The sequence below is a fragment of the Chelmon rostratus genome, chromosome 17, assembly GCF_017976325.1.
Source record: "Chelmon rostratus isolate fCheRos1 chromosome 17, fCheRos1.pri, whole genome shotgun sequence".
Taxonomy (NCBI): Eukaryota; Metazoa; Chordata; class Actinopteri; order Chaetodontiformes; family Chaetodontidae; genus Chelmon; species Chelmon rostratus.
In genome coordinates, this window is record NC_055674.1 from 21,343,042 (window position 1) to 21,360,595 (window position 17,554).

General features: G+C 47.2%; 2 protein-coding genes across 2 annotated transcripts; both read right to left on the bottom strand.

Moving 5' to 3' along the window:
• Positions 1 to 1,314: 1,314 nt before the first annotated feature.
• On the bottom strand, positions 1,315 to 5,843 carry LOC121620922 (dual specificity protein phosphatase 3-like). The gene is made up of 3 exons (XM_041957170.1): positions 5,668 to 5,843; positions 2,458 to 2,690; positions 1,315 to 1,523 (listed from the first exon to the last, which is right to left on the bottom strand). Exons 1-3 carry the CDS (start codon positions 5,841 to 5,843, stop codon positions 1,315 to 1,317), a joined length of 618 nt encoding a protein of 205 aa, XP_041813104.1.
• Positions 5,844 to 8,376: 2,533 nt separating this feature from the next.
• On the bottom strand, positions 8,377 to 11,074 carry prl (prolactin). Its single transcript, XM_041956473.1, has 5 exons — positions 10,979 to 11,074; positions 9,958 to 10,070; positions 9,444 to 9,551; positions 8,671 to 8,853; positions 8,377 to 8,568 (listed from the first exon to the last, which is right to left on the bottom strand). The coding sequence occupies exons 1-5, from the start codon at positions 11,019 to 11,021 to the stop codon at positions 8,377 to 8,379; spliced, it is 639 nt and encodes a 212-aa protein (XP_041812407.1). The 5' UTR covers positions 11,022 to 11,074.
• Positions 11,075 to 17,554: the final 6,480 nt, after the last annotated feature.

The window sequence follows — 17,554 nt, forward strand, 5'->3', positions numbered from 1 at the left end:
ACCTGACAGGGTTTGTACAGAATGAATGGCTTGATGCAAGAATGGGAGACACATCGTGTCCCAACGCTGGCAATAAAGCAATATTTCCATGTTTAGGGAAACAGACTTAGTCGCTTTGTTGACAGGAGTTAGATGATTTCACTCTCACGTCTGAGCTGTAGCAACAGCAGGCAGCCTGTTAGCTTAGCTTAGCTTATCTTAGCACTTCAAATAGTGAGGAACAGTTAGCCCGGCTCTCTCCAAAGGTAACCAGCACCTGTAAATCTCGCTAATTCACACGTTATATCTTCTTTGTTTACACTCACACACGTTTTTGAGGGACAGCGGATGTCCAGCACATTTTGGTTTTTGGCTGCATTAAACAGATGGGACAGAACGTGTTCATTAGCTTTACAGCTGCTGGAAGGCAGATTTTGTGACCTTTGGCCAAAGCCAAGGTAGCTGTTTTCCCAGATTACCAGACTCTGTGCAAAGCTAAGCTAATGTTAGATGTTAGCTTTGTATTTAGATGACAGCAGCATCAACATTCTTGATAACATTTGGCAAAAAAAGTGAGTAATATATTCCCCAGTATGCCAAACCAGTCCTTGCTGCCTTTGCTGTCCCAGTCATATTCTGTATCAGACCATCTATTGTTCCTATTAAAATCTGAATTATCTTACTGTATTCAATAGTGTCAAGAATTATTGATTATTTAGCACCATGACAGCAGGACAAACTTTTCACTGAGACATACTGAGGCAGGCTGTGAGACGGGGGTACAACACGGGTCAAAGATTGTGCAGTTTGCTAAAACACACTCAGCACATCAGACAAAAATCTGAAAATCATCCTGAAAATGTGAATCGGTATGAAAAACCACAGTGTCCACCTGAAACCCCGAGCGGGAGCGGCTCAGAGATTTGGCAGTGTTTGCAGGAGTGAGGCCGAGACGAAAAGGACGTGGAGACGGGGGAAGAGGTCGCACCACCAGCGCTTCACCAGCCCTCCCACATTCAGTGTCACTTGGACATGAACAGAGATAAATCTAATATTGAGAAAACAGGCATGTGAACACACTCAGTGAATGTGGCGCAGCTCCATGTACACATGTGGTATCACCGGTGTTGCTGCACGTGTCGTGGTTTGTGATTCTGGACTGCACATGCACTCAGTGCTGTCAGCCTCAGTCCGAGACAAACTGCTTCTGTTTCCACGTCCAGAACACGTCCCAGATCTGCGGCTTCCTAAAGCTGTCGAGCGAGTGAAAGAAAGTGATGTGCACTTAAACATACATCTGTTCTCTCCCGCCGTCTTTCCACTTCCTCATCTGCCTCATTTGTTCCAGATCCTTCCCTCGGCGTCCAGCCTCTGGTTCAGCCGACAGAGCTGCCTGAGAAAGCCGTCGTTGGGTCCGATCTCTCTTTTCTGACGCACCATGGCCAGAGCGGCGTGGACGTCCATGTTTTGGCGAAGCATCAGGTAGGCTATGACTAACGTAGGCGATCGGCTGTAGCCCTCCCTGCAGTGAACGTACACTTTACCTGCAGAAGGACAGAAAAGCGGCCGTTCAAGTGAGGCCAAATTCACAACAGTCGTAACTATATTCCTTTGTTTTTTGTCTGCCTGCACCAGCTCTGGCTCTTTAGCTGCTAAACGCTTCACATTTAGCTCGTCACAAACTTTGTCTGTCCTCTGTGTAGCGCTAACCACGTGGTATTCATCAGGTTTATCACTCACCTTCTAGCTCAGTTTTGGTCTCCACCAGATCTTCAGAAAAATATTTATGTCTTTAGCCGCTAAATGCTGCAAAAGGTTCAACAGCGAGTCGCGACCTTTGTCTGTATGCTGTTAAATATGAATATCTCTGTGTTTGTACCCACAAATGAACCCTTTCACATTACACATAGTCATGTGATCTGTTGCTGAGTGCAGCCTTAATATTGACCTTCAATTACATCCAATCAGGTTTATGTAAGTACAATGATTCCAAAAACCAGAACATGTGTTCTGTGAACAGTATGCATGCACTGTCAATCATTTTGTTATTTGCTCTTGAGCTGTCTCACCACCATCCTGTTTGATTTAATGTCACACAGCTCTGAGCAGCAGCTCCGGCTTATGTTTCCACTTTGCATTGAGGGGCAATAATCAAGTCTCCCAGCAGCACATTTAAAAGTCAGTGTTTTCGATTCTGCATATTGACTTGTTCATGAATCATTCACTATTCCAGCTAGAACATGGAATCTACTCAACTCGTGCTTAGCATTAGCATGTATTTAGGACACGGGTGCAGCATCACTCCTCTATGTCCTCTATAGTGGCATCTGACATAATAACATATGAGTTTTAATAATGTCCTCATCAGATCATTAGTATAGCCTGCTGGAGGTCTCTGGATTGTTTTTGCCTCCCAGTATATCTAAAAATGTCAAAGACATTTGAAAGCACAACAGAGAAACTCAGATCTCCTCTGACCTTTTCCATTTTTGAACGCCAGCGCCTTCTCGATGAAGTCCGCCGCCTCCTCAAAGTACACGCTGATGTCGAAGTGGTCCGTGTCGCTGGCTGGTATGCCGTGGTAGATGATGCCCGTGCCGGCATAGAAGTCGACATCGGTGTTGACGTGCATGAAGGAGTTTCCCTCCGCGGCGTTCAGGACGTGGGTGATGCCCTGCCGCTTGAGACGCATCACGTTCATCGCCACAAACCTGCATCAGAGTGGCAAGCAGAGCAAATACACGCCATACAGCTTCGTTTGCACATATTGCTTACACTGAGCGTCTGTGATATCAAGCAAAATACAATGTTGGGTATTTGCTTCATGCTGAGATGAAGCTTTCATCTCTGAGAGAAAAACGAAGTGAATGCTTTGAACATTAAAAATCTAAACAGCTTTGAGTTCACAAGGCTCTAAAAGCAGCTCTGCAGCAATTCAGTATCAATATTATGAAAGTTTTGGTGAAAAGTGATGCATCAGAAGTCGAGACTGTTCGTCCCTCATGTGGATCAAGCTCCAGAAACCTGGATCTTTCATGTCCCCAAATGCAACTAGACAGCATCTCCCCATTCAGCGCTGGGCACATCACGAAGCAACGTCTGTCCAACGACACAAAGTGTGGCGAACTGCTGTAGCCAGCCAGCTGCCCCAGCTCTGCCGTGCACACCTGCCCCTCATTACCCATCAGCCCCACAGTGTGTCTATCCAGTTTTTAAAATGGTCTGCTGCACATTTGTATTAATTCTCCTTTAATCCAGTCTCCTTCTCAACAGAGCACACTGCATCATACACTGGCAGCAGCTTTGAGAAACAGTGCTAGTTTTGATGCACCCTGGAATGAAGGAGCTCATTTTTCCGTATCCCCTTCACCTGCTCTGTCATCTCTCCGCTGCTGTGCCACAGAGATCTGCCGCCTCTTGTTGTGATCCTCTGGGATCGCTGTACCACTTGGCACCTCCTGCCTGTCAGACGTAGAGAGCTAAAAATAGAGTCGATGCACTCCGGTGCTAACACTGAAGGCATCGTCACGCCTCCACAAAAAAAGAAAAAAAGACCACACAGTGGAACCAGGACAGACACATCAAAACAGAGAGAGCGATGCGTGGGAGCGTGCTGCCTTCACTGGGCTTCACAGAGCTTTCCAGCTTATATCTGTGAAGGCATTTGCTCCATTATAACAGACTCAAGTGTCTGCGCTCTGACCATTACGACTCGATAGAGGAGGCACTCGAGAGGTTCTCTCTCCTGAAATACACCGCTATGACTCACCGGGCTCGAAAAGTCTCCATGTTAAAGCTTTTAGATCAGACCATGTAAAATTCAGGACACGCATTTGTCTGTGAGCCTGAAAGAATGTTCTCTTCCAGCTCGACATCCAGCACAGTACGTCAGGACGTGTCGGGTAGCTGCGATCCACTTACTGCGGAATAAAACTATTTCTGTGCAGTAAAACCCATCGTGAACAAGCTTCTACTAATAACAACTCAGTTAGGAGATGTGTGCTTTCAAGCTTCTGTCCATATGTCTATATATAAGATTCTATAACATATACTGTAGATGTATGTATGTGTCTCATACGAGGGCACATGCACATCCTCCCTTTAATCCAGATGTTCCTGTTGAAGAAATAAACTGGTCATGCTTTTTATGCACACTGTTTCATTCAGATGTTCGGACAGACTGTCACAGACTGTATCTTATTATTTCTCTTCTATTTTAAAGGTATGTTTATTCTTTTCTCACATATATGACGTGTCATGCTGTCCTGTAATGTTTGACAGCTTGCAGGATTACAGGCAACACGTTCTGATGGTGCTGGAAGTTAAAATGATTTCCAGTGAACATGATGTGTGCTTTCAGACGAGTTTGACATTGGGAATGTGATAATTACGCTTATTTCCATTCTTGCAGAGGGTGAGATGAGAAGACTGACACCACTCTCATGTTTGCATGATAAATAACAGCAGCCAGTTACCTGAAACAGGGGGAGCAGCTGGCCTGGCGCCACCTACTGGCACCTCTAAAGAACATGTGATACATGTTTTGTTTAATCTGTATGAAAACCTGGGTAAGAGAATGGCACATTAAACGAAGCTAAGCTAACCAGCCGCAACTAATTCTGTACTTTCAGACAGAGCCGTGCTAGCGGTTTCCCTCTCTTTCCAATGTTTGTGCTAAGCTAACTGGCGGCTGCATGCTTGACTTGGGGGACCAACCAACAGAGGGAGCTACAGAGCTGCTGGTCAGCTACAAACGGTCAAAATCAAAGCGGCATAGGCTCGGATATCCTGACTTGTTTCAACCTCCACATCTCCAGTTTGTGAAATGAGCTTAAATCTTAATGGTTAAATCTGAATAACTGGTGTACTGTACCGTGTGTGTGTGTGTGTGAGAGAGACTCACCTGATGTCAGCACACACACACACACACACACACACACACACACACACACAGAGGTCAGCCCTGTTAATTGGCACAGACTGGCAGGTGGAGCACAGTGGAGATCTTAATTGAACAGGGGACTGACAGGTTCAGCAAGCTACCCCCCCCCCCCCCCCCGCTGGCTCTGCCTCCATCTGTCTCTGCTCCATTTTGCCTTTTCAGAACATTCCTCCACCTCTTCAAAAATTAAAGAAGCTGTCTGATACGAGCCTCGCAGCTCCGTCTGCCTGCATGCCTCCATCCTATGAGCAGAATCACTGTCAGACATTAAAATATGTTTTGTTTTGTTTTTACATATGACCCTAATTAAAAAGAGCCCCCATTCAAAAAATGCATTGTCTAATTATGTTGGGCTGCAGCAGTTACCTCCTAATGACCTTATATGACGACAATCATTTTCTAGACTACTTCTACATGATTTTAGAGCACATCTAACACCCTGATACCCCTAAAAAATGGACACAGTGGGATTAAATTGTGTTTAAATCATTTTAAAGGTGATCCCTTGTTGCAGCTTAATCTATTCTTGTGGTATAATAATAGTAACATCCGTATAAAACCACAATAACGGAGTGTAACAGTCTGTGATCATTGGAGCTGATTGTGTTGACAAATGATCAGGATCAAATGATCGGGATCAGAGGGGACTGTTCATGCTGCCTGACCTGAACTTCGCTGTCATTACAACATCTGACCGTGGGAAAATCATTCACAGCGCGCATTAAATCGATCCAGCAGTGACTCACGCATTGCCGACGTAGATCCTCGGGCAGACCTCGTGGAAGTGTTTTGTGGGCCAGCTGTAGAAGCCGCTGTCGTCCGTCAGCAGGTCGTTGAGCTGCTGCAGAGTCACCTCGAAGCTCGACATGTCGAGTCGGATCGGAGCGTCTGTCTTCACCTGTTGGTCGTGTTTGTTCTTCATGCCCGGAAGGAGCGTCTCCAGCGGGCTCACGCGGAGGCGGGAGGCCGCTGAATGTGGAGGACGAAGTGTCGGCTGCCCGGCTCTCCGTGCGCCTGCAGCGCGGCTCCGCGGCTCCGCACTCAGAGCTGCGCACCGAGGTGGAAACGAAACGCACATGCAGGGCCGGACGGGGCTTTTTGGTGGCCATGGGCCAGTGGATCCCGACCGAGGGGCCCCAAGGATTTAAAAAAGAAAATAAAAAGTGAATATTTCCTTTCATTTTTAAACCATCCCACACTTGTCATATATCAGATACTGTATTTACTAACATAAACATTAAGTTTGCATAATGTATTTCTTTTATTTTGTTGAAGTAAAATCAACTTTCAGTCACTAGAAATGTGTGAGTGGAGGCAAACAAAACAAACAAAACGGGTTCAAAGTGTTTCATTTTGAATGAACAGTGTGAATATATCAGAGCTTTATGAATGTGCTTCGAGGTGGAAAAAGGTTGGAGGGAGCTGACAGAAACAAACACAATCTGTTGCTGGTGGCTGACAGCTAATGTCTATAGAGTCGATAGGCCTACAATGACTGTCTGAGAGTAAAAAAGGCAACAGTCCGACAGCCGGCTTCACCTCTCCACAACGAGCCAGAAGCCAAGCAGCTTTCACCGTATAGTCTGATTTCTGTTCTTTTGGTCGTCTGATGTGAAAAGTCACATTTTGGCATGTTTAAAGGCATGCAGTGATTGTGAACAATTGAACAAGCCTTCTTGTTGCACCCTTGGCTCATCCTCAAGGCACTCGCTTTGACTTTTATACATTTATATCAGTTTGTCAATCAAGCAAATATCAGATTATGGATATGGATTTATCCTGCTTTGCCTCCTCAGTTACACAGATACAGAATAATGTTTAGCACCTCACTGTCTTGTAATATATTTCAAATTATCGGGATATCTGCGTAGTGATACCATCATCATCATGGGCAACACTTTCTGATGTTTGTTAAGATGAAGTGATTTACAGCTCTACTAATAATTTAGTGCACATTATTACGATGCTTTAACACACCAACTCTGGTTCGGTCGATATGAACCTTTAATTCACAGAGTAAGAATGTGAAAATATTCTGGCTCTACGCTGCCTTTCCCCGCTGTAGATTAGTAACATGTTCAGCTTGGTAAGGAGATATTCCTTCATTCTGCCATGTAAAGTAAATCCTGCTAATGCTAGCTACCTCGAATATTAAGTAAAATATGCATTCGGTAGCAGAGAGCAGAACAGAGAAGCTCTCATTACAACACATTCAGCTCAGGACACCATCGCTCCGCTGTATCTTTACAGAGCAAACAGCTGTTTGTTGCAGTGTTCATGTTGAAGCTGTCATATAGAAAACCGTTAAGATCAGGGAACCACCACGGTCATGGTGAACAAAACAATGTTGAGTGAAACAGGAAACAAACACTCGCCTTCTGTGTCAAAGTCAAGGAAAGTTTTGCTCTTGCTTGTTTTGCTCAACACACTACTTTGCTCACGCTGTAATTCCTACAACCACTAGATGGCGCTGTTTCTTGAGCATAAATAAAACGACTGTTGTTTATCTCGGGATGACAGCCTTGCAGCCTCGCTTTCTAAAGAAAAAAAAAAAAAGAAAAACTGACCCAAATAAATTTGCAGTGCACGAGATGATTTTTATTGATATGCAGAATTAAAAGAGCTTTTTGAATGATAGGCATCACATGCAAGATGCTTTCAAGAAAGTGTGAGTAAATCTAAAGTGCAGGAGATAGGAAGAGAAAGTTATTCTCCATTGAAGTCCTGCATCCCAGTGTGAAGGCGGACTTGAATCGCGGCTGGCGTTCATGTGTCAGACCCCGCCTGCCGCTGCAAAGCTCCTTCAGCAGCTTGGCTTTGAGGGTATTGAGCTTCAGCAGAAGGAAGAAACGAGGAGTCACAGGAGAGATAAACACAGATTTACCACAGCTTGTGACCACAGAGTGGTCACTTCATAATGCCAGACCAGCTGGAAACATCTGGGGAAATGTTTAGCCCTTGCTTTGTCCTCCAGTGAGCCATTAGCGAGCCTGAGCAACAGTACAAACCTGCAGGTTTACTGGGCTGCTCCTCTACCTGCCTGAAATGTCTTAACCTGTTTGACTTTCAAGTCAATAAGGAACTGCTTTTGCCCCCTTTTGCAAATATACAAGGGAAATATTTTTTATCAGAATCAGCTGACACCATCCATTTGAATGCTTTTCACAGCTGATGCAGCATCTACACATTCACACTGACCAATGGATTTGTGAGGTCAGTGATTTGGGCAGTAAGAGGGCTAAAACATTTCACTTCAATCAAAAGAAGATGTTGTGTTTGTGCCATGTAACCCCTCCTCATCTTCACCTTCTATACGCACATAATGCCGGCTAATTAGCAAGTGAGATATTAGCACAGATAGCAGATTTCTAGTACATGCTGATCTATATTTGGTAGACAATACAAGCCGTCAGAGCCCTAATTTCCCCTCAGAGTCAAGCTGGCTGCCTCACTCTTTAGCACATCTCTGGTTTCATTTTTGCAGCCCGGCAGCGTAGGACTTTCAGGAAGCTGTCGATCTTGTGGGAGTCCCGGCGGAAGCAGGACAACAGGAAATGGAAGTTGGTCAGTCTGGAAATCCTGTCCTCGCCGATGTCGTTGTCTCCTCCGTAGGGCAGTAGGGAGATGGCCTGAGCTGCTGGACCCATCTGCAGGAGAAAGGAGGGGGGTAATGTGAGAGGGCCTATGTGAGCATTTTAAATGATTGCAGAAGCAAAACAAAATTTGTTTGTCTTCCCGCGCTTGCACACCTTGCCAGATAAAATATCCAGGCCGTCTCCCAGGTTCTTGGAGTGCTCCTGCAGCTCCCGGATCTTGTTGGATATGCTGCTCTGGGCTGGGTGAGGCAGAGTCCTAGCAGAGGTGGACAGGACTACCAGGGGGTCTAGCCAGGCTTGGAGCAGGGAGCGAGCCAATGCCAACAGGTCTGACTCCTATAGAAAAAATCAAGAAGATAAATATTAAGATAGCTGAAGGGGAACTGGGAAGACAAGAAATCAATTATCTGTTATAAATGCAGAAAAACACTGAAATGATTGTCTGTTCAGATATTAGTATTTTCCAAATCTGTTGTAATTCCACGAGATGGCCTGCAGGGGTCAGTAAGTATGACAGATGTCTCAAAGTTAATGTGACAGTGAAAATACGACACCTTTTCCTTGTTAGCTAATTTTCAAGTCTTTAAAAGCACTGATCAGTGGCAACAAGATTAGATAAACTGTTGCTTGTGCCTGCATCCCCTCTAAACTAGCTGATTTTACAGAAAGCCCATTAATGTTTGCACTCATAGAAAACCTCAGTCAGACTGAAACTACAACAAAAATTTTGATTTGTAGGATGAGCTCGTCTTTTAGGGACATAAAGAAACTTTGCACTGATCAAACGTCCTACTCCTGATGGACAGGAAATACTCTCCGATAGAGGCAGAGGAACAAAAGGGAGGTGAGGGTGGTGAAGAGAGGACTGCAGAGTTCAAATGAAAGCAAAGAAGAAAGGAGGAATAAGAAGAGAGGCAGCCACTTACTGATACTTGCAGGGCTTGCTCCTTGTCAATGGGTGTCTGCAGAGAGGAGGTGTGGCACATTGAGGGACGGGGCATGAGCATCCGGCCTATAGGAGGAAAGTGAGAGTCCTGGAAGGGAACGAGCACGATTATCATTTTGTACTGTACAATCATTGCCTTAAAAATAAATGCTTCACTCTAATGGGAAGCAAGTTTAAACATTTTGCGTGTGAATACATAAAAAAATGAAAATGAAAATTTAAGTCATGCAGAACCACTAAAATGGTCTTTTAAAGTGATGAGCTTCCAAGAGCTTAACCAGATCTTCACTTGCCTTATTTTGCCTCATGTATTCCCCCTGTGTTATAATGAGGTTATACATGCAGTGCAATCAGGAAGCAACCCAAGACCCCTTCAGACAGTGCACACACACACACACATGCACACACGCACACACACACACACACACACGCACGCACGCACGCACACGCACACACACACACACACACATACACACACACACACAGCTACTGACCAGGTCTTGGGTGAGTGTTGTGCTGAGGGAGTGCAGCATGTCCGAGCGCTGAGACGCCCGGTCCAGCAGGTCACTGATGGGGACGGCACTGCACGCTGCCACCGTGCACATCACTATGGAGCATGGACATAAACAGAGATGAGACACTTTTTTCTTCATGTTTCAGTGAAGTCAGCCGTGCCGTCACAGATTTACATCAGCAGCAGTCCCCAGAACAGAAACACACCGCTGAGCTTCAGGAATCCCAGCACTCAGACAGGTGGTCATTTTACTAAATGTGAATTATGCTCATCCCAACCAGCAGCTGTAAGAGCTTTCCAGCATGACACTCATGCAGCATGATAGTTCAGTATCCTGCAGATTCCTCTCCAAGATAGTGAATGTTTTCGAAAGAATGTAATGAATGACTGATGATTGATAATTTTTTATGTATAAAAAAGCTGAATTAGTGCATTTTTTAATGGTACGTAGCCCAACTGATGCTGGATTTTTGAGTTTGATGCAGGTGTCAATTTTTTTTTATCAATATATTGGCTGATGTTCTTTTTTGTTGAACATAAACACGCAACATTAACAAATATTTGGGATGAGGATCCTAGAAATATGGTTATCAAAACATTGTATTGTGACCAATACAGTATGTGTGGGACATCTTACAGTGTAAAAATGACATCTGTGCTTTTCCTGTGATACAGTTTCTGTGATGAGCAGGTGTCGGTCGATATAACATATCGCTCTGGCTCTAGTAACTGCACAGTGTTTCCAGTCTGTGATTTGAGCAGCAGAACATAATGTCAGTTTTAATCAAACATTTTTCACTGAGCAGCGACCTGTACAGAGTTTTTGAACACTCCATTTTTCATTTATTAGAAATTTATTGACACTGTAAAAATAGATGCATTTCTTCTGATTTTACCTGATTTTAGTGTACTAGATATTATTGTATAAATTCCAGACAAATACTTCAAATAAAGTCACATTTTCAAGCAGTTTCATAGATAAATCAATCAGCTCAGCTCACCCGTCATGAAGAGTTTGCTTCCATCTGTGTTTCTGCGCGCCATCGCTCTTCTTCGCTACCTGTTAGTCGGCCTTTGCTTCTTTCCCCCGTCGCTGCTTCTGTCTCTTTCTCCATGTTGCCTCCATCTTATAGTTCCTTGGCTCCAACCGTTTGATTATGCAGCAGCCGGGTGAGTGTTTTTTGGTCGAGCTCATAATGAGAAACATGGTCAAGGAGATTTGAATGGATGCAACAGGTTGATGATGATGATGATGATGATGTGTGTGCGTGTGTGTGTGTGTGTGTGTGTTTGGAAAGATCCTGATTAGATGGATGAATAAAAACACTGATGTTCACACGATGTTTTGTGTCTTGTCTTGTGTCCATGTCACTCCTTACCTGACCTGATCTGTCCATGTGCAGTCGGTGGTGAAAGAGGGATCCAGATCTCAAACCAAAGCAGACGGATCAACACCAGAGTGCAGAAATACTAAAAAAAACTGCATTCAAATGCTTTTAACTTGACTTAATTCAAAGTACAAAAAGATTCAGAATCTGTAGCAAAAGTAAAAGCACTCGTGTCAGAAGAATCCAATTTACAAAAATGTTCAGTATATTATTAGATCTAATCACTGATGCATTAATGTGTCCATGCTAGTTTTAATTACATTACATTACACAGTGCAGAGCTCAGTACAGGAGAACACTGATTAACTGAGGACTTCATGGAACTTTAAGATGTTAAGATAAAATAATAATGCTTCATGGGGTGCATATGAGGACTGTATTTGTATCTATGTGTAAATTACTTCATACAAATCTCCAACTCTTCATGTTGTGGCGGTTGGTATTGTCTGTGCTGTTATTTTGAAGGTCCATTTCCTGTGTTCTGTTTTGTGGGCTGTAACTTTACGTTTTGGTTTTCCTGAGGCTCCCTTCCCCCCGATGCGTCGAGGAGTGATTGGGCACACCTGAGTTCACTTCCTGAATTAGGACGCCTATTTAACCTCTGCGGAGACGCTCCTCGACGCCAGAGTATACTTCCACGTACCGTGGTATCAGTTGGTCTCAGTCTCCTGTGGTATAGTACGTTTTGATAGCTTGCTGAACTTTTTTTGATTAATTGTTTGTCTCTTCTCTCTTTGTTCCAGTGCCTCCCTTGCCCACACAGCCCAGCACTCTCTGGACCTCTCTGAGTTCGTGTTTTGTTTGGACCTCACGCTGCCAGCGATTGTTTCAGTTATTGCCTGTTGTTGCAAAATAAACTTTTGTTAACCTTCTCCGTTTCCGCTCCTGGGTCTCTCTCTGCACCCGCCGTCACAGAATACTCTGGCCAATCATGGACCCAGCGGATTCGGACCCCTTTCGAGCGGCGCTCGCCCATCAAGGACTACGTCTCGGCCAGCACGAGGACATGCTGCGGGGAGTAATGGAGGCAGTACAAGGTCTCAGCGTCCAAGTCCGTGACCTCACCGCTTACCTCAGCCGCACGGACACCCGTGGCTCTCCTTCCTCCCCAAGTCCCACACCAGCGCCACCCCCACCGGCAACCGCTGCAGCCCAATCTACCTCTCTGTCTGTCTCTCAGCGTGAGCCGTATGTGCCGGCCCCCGAACCCTTTTCAGGTGAAGTTGGTAATGCTGGGGGGTTTATCTTGCGCTGTTCACTAGTATTTGATCAACAACCCCTTAGTTATCCTTCTGATAGAGCTAAGATAGCTTATACAGTTAATTTGTTACGGGGCAGGGCAGCGCAGTGGGCTACAGCGTTATGGGAACAGCACTCCCCCATTCTCTCGTCTTTCGACAGTTTCTCGAGGGAACTTAGTCGTATTTTTGATCATTCACGACAGGGGCAGGAAACTGCCAAACGCCTATTCTCCTTGGCGCAGGGAGCGAGATCAGTGGCAGATTACTCTATTGACTTCCGTATCGCAGCTTCAGAGAGCGGGTGGGGGGAGTTAGAGCTACGAGGTGTTTTCTTACGGAGTCTTTCTAGTGAGTTAAAGGACGAATTAGCTTCCAGAGATGAACCCGATTCCTTAGAGTCATTAATCTCCCTCGCCATACGCATAGATAACCGCTTGAGAGAAAGACAGAGAGAGAAAGCCCAGACTCGCCTCTCTCATGTTCACGAGCCAGCTTCCCTCGCTCCCCCTTCAGCCAGTGGCGGATCCTCCGGCCACTCCGCTGCTCCCTCCACGTCCTCCTCTCACCCTTCGGAGCCCATGCAGTTGGGTCGGACCCGTCTCCACCCCAGCGAGCGGCAGCGACGTTTCAGCCAGCGGCTCTGTATCTACTGTGGCCAGGGAGGTCATTTTCTCGCTAACTGCCCTCAGACGCCAAAAGGGCAGGCTCACCCGTGACGGAGAGCGCACTGGTGAGTCAGACATCCCCTAATCCCAGCTCTCCCTCCCGTATTACCGTGCCCTCCTGTCTGCTTTGGGGTCGTGAGTCGCTTCCCATGAGGGTTCTGATTGACTCAGGGGCAGACGAGAGCTTCATCCACACCGAACTAGCCACCCAGCTTAAGCTCCCCCTTGAATCCCTCCCGGTGCCCAGAAATGTAACCGCCTTAGACGGCCGACGTATAGCTCAGGTCACTCAACGTACGGTCCCGGTCACGCTCATAATCTCTGGGAATCATAGAGAAGACATCCAATTCTTCGTCATTCCTTCCCCTCAGATTCCCCTGGTGTTGGGCCTCCCCTGGTTGCTTAAACATAACCCCCAGATAGACTGGACTACAGCTAGTATCTCCACCTGGAGCCCATTCTGTCATGCCCACTGTCTTCGTTCGGCCAACCCCTTTTCTTCCCGTGTTTCTCCACCACCTCCCACGCCCCCTGTCCTTACCTCCGTGCCTCCCGAGTACCATGACCTAGCCCCTGTGTTCAGTAAAGAGTTAGCCCTGTCCCTGCCTCCTCATCGCCCCTACGATTGCTCCATAGACCTCCTCCCTGGTGCTCCTCTCCCTTCTAGTCGGCTGTATAACCTGTCACGCCCCGAGAGGGAAGCCATGGAGACATACATCCAGGATTCTCTAGCCTCTGGACTCATCCGCCCCTCATCCTCTCCGTTAGGGGCTGGCTTCTTTTTTGTTAAGAAGAAGGACGCCTCCCTTCGCCCCTGCATCGACTACCGTGGACTTAACGACATCACCGTTAAGAACAGGTACGCTCTCCCTCTCATCGACCCCTCCTTCGAACCACTCTGCTCCGCCACCATCTTCTCCAAGCTTGATCTGCGTAACGCTTATCACCTCGTCCGGATAAAGGAGGGTGATGAGTGGAAGACAGCTTTCAACACACCGTTAGGTCATTTCGAATATTTAGTCATGCCTTTTGGTCTCACCAACGCCCCCGCTGTCTTCCAGGCTCTCATTAACGATGTCCTCAGAGACATGTTAAACCGGTTTGTTTTCGTTTATTTAGATGACATATTGATTTTCTCTCGAGATCTAGAGGAACATAGACAGCATGTAAGACTAGTGCTTCAGAGACTTCTTGAGAATAAATTGTTTGTTAAAGCGGAGAAGTGCGAGTTTCACTCTGACTCAGTGGGTTTCCTCGGCTATATCATCGCCAAGGGTCAGCTAAGACCCGATCCTGCCAAGATCCAAGCTGTCACGGATTGGCCCGTTCCCACCACCCGGAAGGAGTTGCAGAGGTTTCTCGGCTTCGCTAACTTCTACCGCAGATTTATCCGTGACTACAGTAAGGTAGCTCTTCCCCTCACTAGACTTACTTCTGTGAAAATCCCCTTCCAGTGGTCTCCCGATTCCCAACAGGCTTTCGCCCAGCTTAAAGCACTGTTTACCTCTGCCCCGGTGCTCAAACACCCCGATCCCACTCGTCAGTTCGTGGTCGAGGTAGACGCTTCCGACTCCGGTGCTGGTGCCATCCTCTCCCAGAGAGACCCTCAGACTCACAAACTGCATCCCTGTGCTTTCTTTTCCCGCCGCTTATCCCAGGCCGAGCGGAATTACGACGTCGGGAATAGAGAGTTGCTGGCTGTGGTTTGGGCGCTTCAAGAATGGAGGCACTGGCTGGAGGGCGCTACGGTTCCCTTTTTGATCTGGACTGATCATAAAAACCTCGCCTACTTACGCACCGCGAAGAGGCTTAATCCCCGCCAAGCCAGATGGGCTCTGTTTTTGAGCCGGTTCAATTTCACCCTCTCCTATCGCCCCGGCTCCCGTAACACTAAGCCCGACGCCCTGTCCCGTCTCTATGCCCCTCCCCTGGACTCGGAACATCAGGATGTCATCCTCCCGCCGGCTTGCATCGTGGGTATGGCTACATGGGAGATCGAATCCCTCGTGCTCCAGGCGCAGAAGCAACAACCGGACCCTGGTTCCGGTCCCCCCGATCGCAAGTTTGTCCCGGATTCGGTCCGGTCGCAAGTTCTCCAGTGGGCTCACTCCTCTAGACTTACCTGTCACCCTGGTTTCCACCGCACCCTCCAGTTCCTCCGTCAGAGCTTCTGGTGGCCGAGGATGTACCGCGACACCCGTGCATTTATTGCCGCTTGCTCTGTCTGTGCCAGGGGAAAAGCTTCTCATCATCCCCCTGCGGGGTTACTGCACCCCTTGCCCGTCCCAAGCCGCCCATGGTCTCACATCGCCGTGGACTTTGTTACTGGTCTTCCTCCATCTGAAGGTAACACTGTCATCTTAACTATTATTGATCGCTTTTCCAAGTCTGTGCATTATGTTCCTCTGCCTAAACTGCCTTCTGCCCTCGAGACTGCTAGTCTACTCGTGACTCATGTGTTCAAGCTTCACGGAATTCCCCTCGACGTGGTCTCGGACCGGGGTCCACAGTTCGCTTCCCAGGTGTGGCAGGAGTTCTGTAAGGCGGTGGGGGCCACGGCAAGTCTGTCCTCTGGTTACCATCCCCAGAGTAACGGCCAGACAGAGCGAGCTAACCAACATCTGGAGTCCGCTCTTCGCTGCGTGGCTGCTCATCATCCCGTCTCTTGGAGTACACACCTGCCTTGGATAGAATATGCCCACAACTCCCTCTCCTGTTCGGCCACAGGTATGTCACCGTTTCAGTGCTGTTTGGGTTATCAACCTCCCTTGTTTCCCGAGCAGGAGACTGCGGTATCCGTCCCTTCTGTGAAGGAGCACCTCCGGAGGATTAAGGAGGTATGGCAGTCTGCCAGAGCTGCTCTCACCCGCTCCACGGAGAGGAACCGACGGCTGGCCGACGCTCGCCGCGTCTCCGCCCCCGAGTACCGACCGGGTCAGCAGGTGTGGTTGTCGTCACGGGATCTTCCGTTGGATGTCGAGTCACGTAAGCTCTCTCCCCGTTTTGTCGGTCCTTTCGAGGTGTTGAAGATCATTAATCCGTCTGCCGTCAGGCTCAAGCTACCAGACTCTATGAAGGTCCACCCCACCTTCCATGTTTCCCTGTTGAAGCCGGTGCATTCCAGCGAGCTCAGCCCGCCGGCCGCCGCCCCACCTCCCCCCCGCCTCATTGATGGTCATCCCGCCTACACGGTGTCACGGATCTTGGATGTCCGTCCACGCGGCCGTGGTTTCCAGTTCTTGGTGGATTGGGAGGGTTACGGTCCAGAGGAGCGTTCCTGGGTCTCCAGGGGACTCATTCTGGATGACTCTCTCCTTCGGGACTTTTATGCCGCTCACCCGGACAAGCCGGGTAGAACGCCTGGAGGCGTTCGTTGAGGGGGGGGTACTGTGGCGGTTGGTATTGTCTGTGCTGTTATTTTGAAGGTCCATTTCCTGTGTTCTGTTTTGTGGGCTGTAACTTTACGTTTTGGTTTTCCTGAGGCTCCCTTCCCCCCGATGCGTCGAGGAGTGATTGGGCACACCTGAGTTCACTTCCTGAATTAGGACGCCTATTTAACCTCTGCGGAGACGCTCCTCGACGCCAGAGTATACTTCCACGTACCGTGGTATCAGTTGGTCTCAGTCTCCTGTGGTATAGTACGTTTTGATAGCTTGCTGAACTTTTTTTGATTAATTGTTTGTCTCTTCTCTCTTTGTTCCAGTGCCTCCCTTGCCCACACAGCCCAGCACTCTCTGGACCTCTCTGAGTTCGTGTTTTGTTTGGACCTCACGCTGCCAGCGATTGTTTCAGTTATTGCCTGTTGTTGCAAAATAAACTTTTGTTAACCTTCTCCGTTTCCGCTCCTGGGTCTCTCTCTGCACCCGCCGTCACACATGTGGGTATAATAACCAATCAAATCAAAATAAGTACATGTACACTAACTTGACTGAACCACTAATGACAATATTTTACTGGATTATTGTACAGCGAATATTCACTAGTGAGTTACTCATCTGTTCTCAGCTTTTATTTTATTTTATTTAACCCTGTTTTGTTGGTATGACCTCCTCATTGTCTGGAAAAAAAAATCTGATTTATCTATCATCACATAACAGAGGTTTCAGGTTACAGATGGAAGTGCTCCAAGTTTCAGTTATTTTTTCCAGGTCAAAAAGCTGCATTTTAACAATCTTTTACAATCAGGGAAATATGCACTGCAGACATTAGTTCTGGTAAAACAGAGGCAGGAGCTCAATGGCGACGTCTGGTGGGCATGTGTGGAACGGCAGACCTAATTTGTA

Excerpts from the sequence above, each read along its gene's own strand:
- prl (XM_041956473.1), bottom strand. The coding sequence starts at position 11,021 with ATGGCGCGCAGAAACACAGATGGAAGCAAACTCTTCATGACGG. Across the intron at positions 10,071-10,978 it reads AAGCAAACTCTTCATGACGG|TGATGTGCACGGTGGCAGCG; the intron begins GTGAGCTGAGCT and ends CATGCTCCATAG. Across the intron at positions 8,569-8,670 it reads TGGATATTTTATCTGGCAAG|ATGGGTCCAGCAGCTCAGGC; the intron begins GTGTGCAAGCGC and ends TTTCTCCTGCAG.
- LOC121620922 (XM_041957170.1), bottom strand. The coding sequence starts at position 5,843 with ATGAAGAACAAACACGACCAACAGGTGAAGACAGACGCTCCGATCCGA. Across the intron at positions 2,691-5,667 it reads AGGATCTACGTCGGCAATGC|GTTTGTGGCGATGAACGTGA; the intron begins GTGAGTCACTGC and ends ACTCTGATGCAG. Across the intron at positions 1,524-2,457 it reads GGCGTTCAAAAATGGAAAAG|GTAAAGTGTACGTTCACTGC; the intron begins GTCAGAGGAGAT and ends GTCCTTCTGCAG.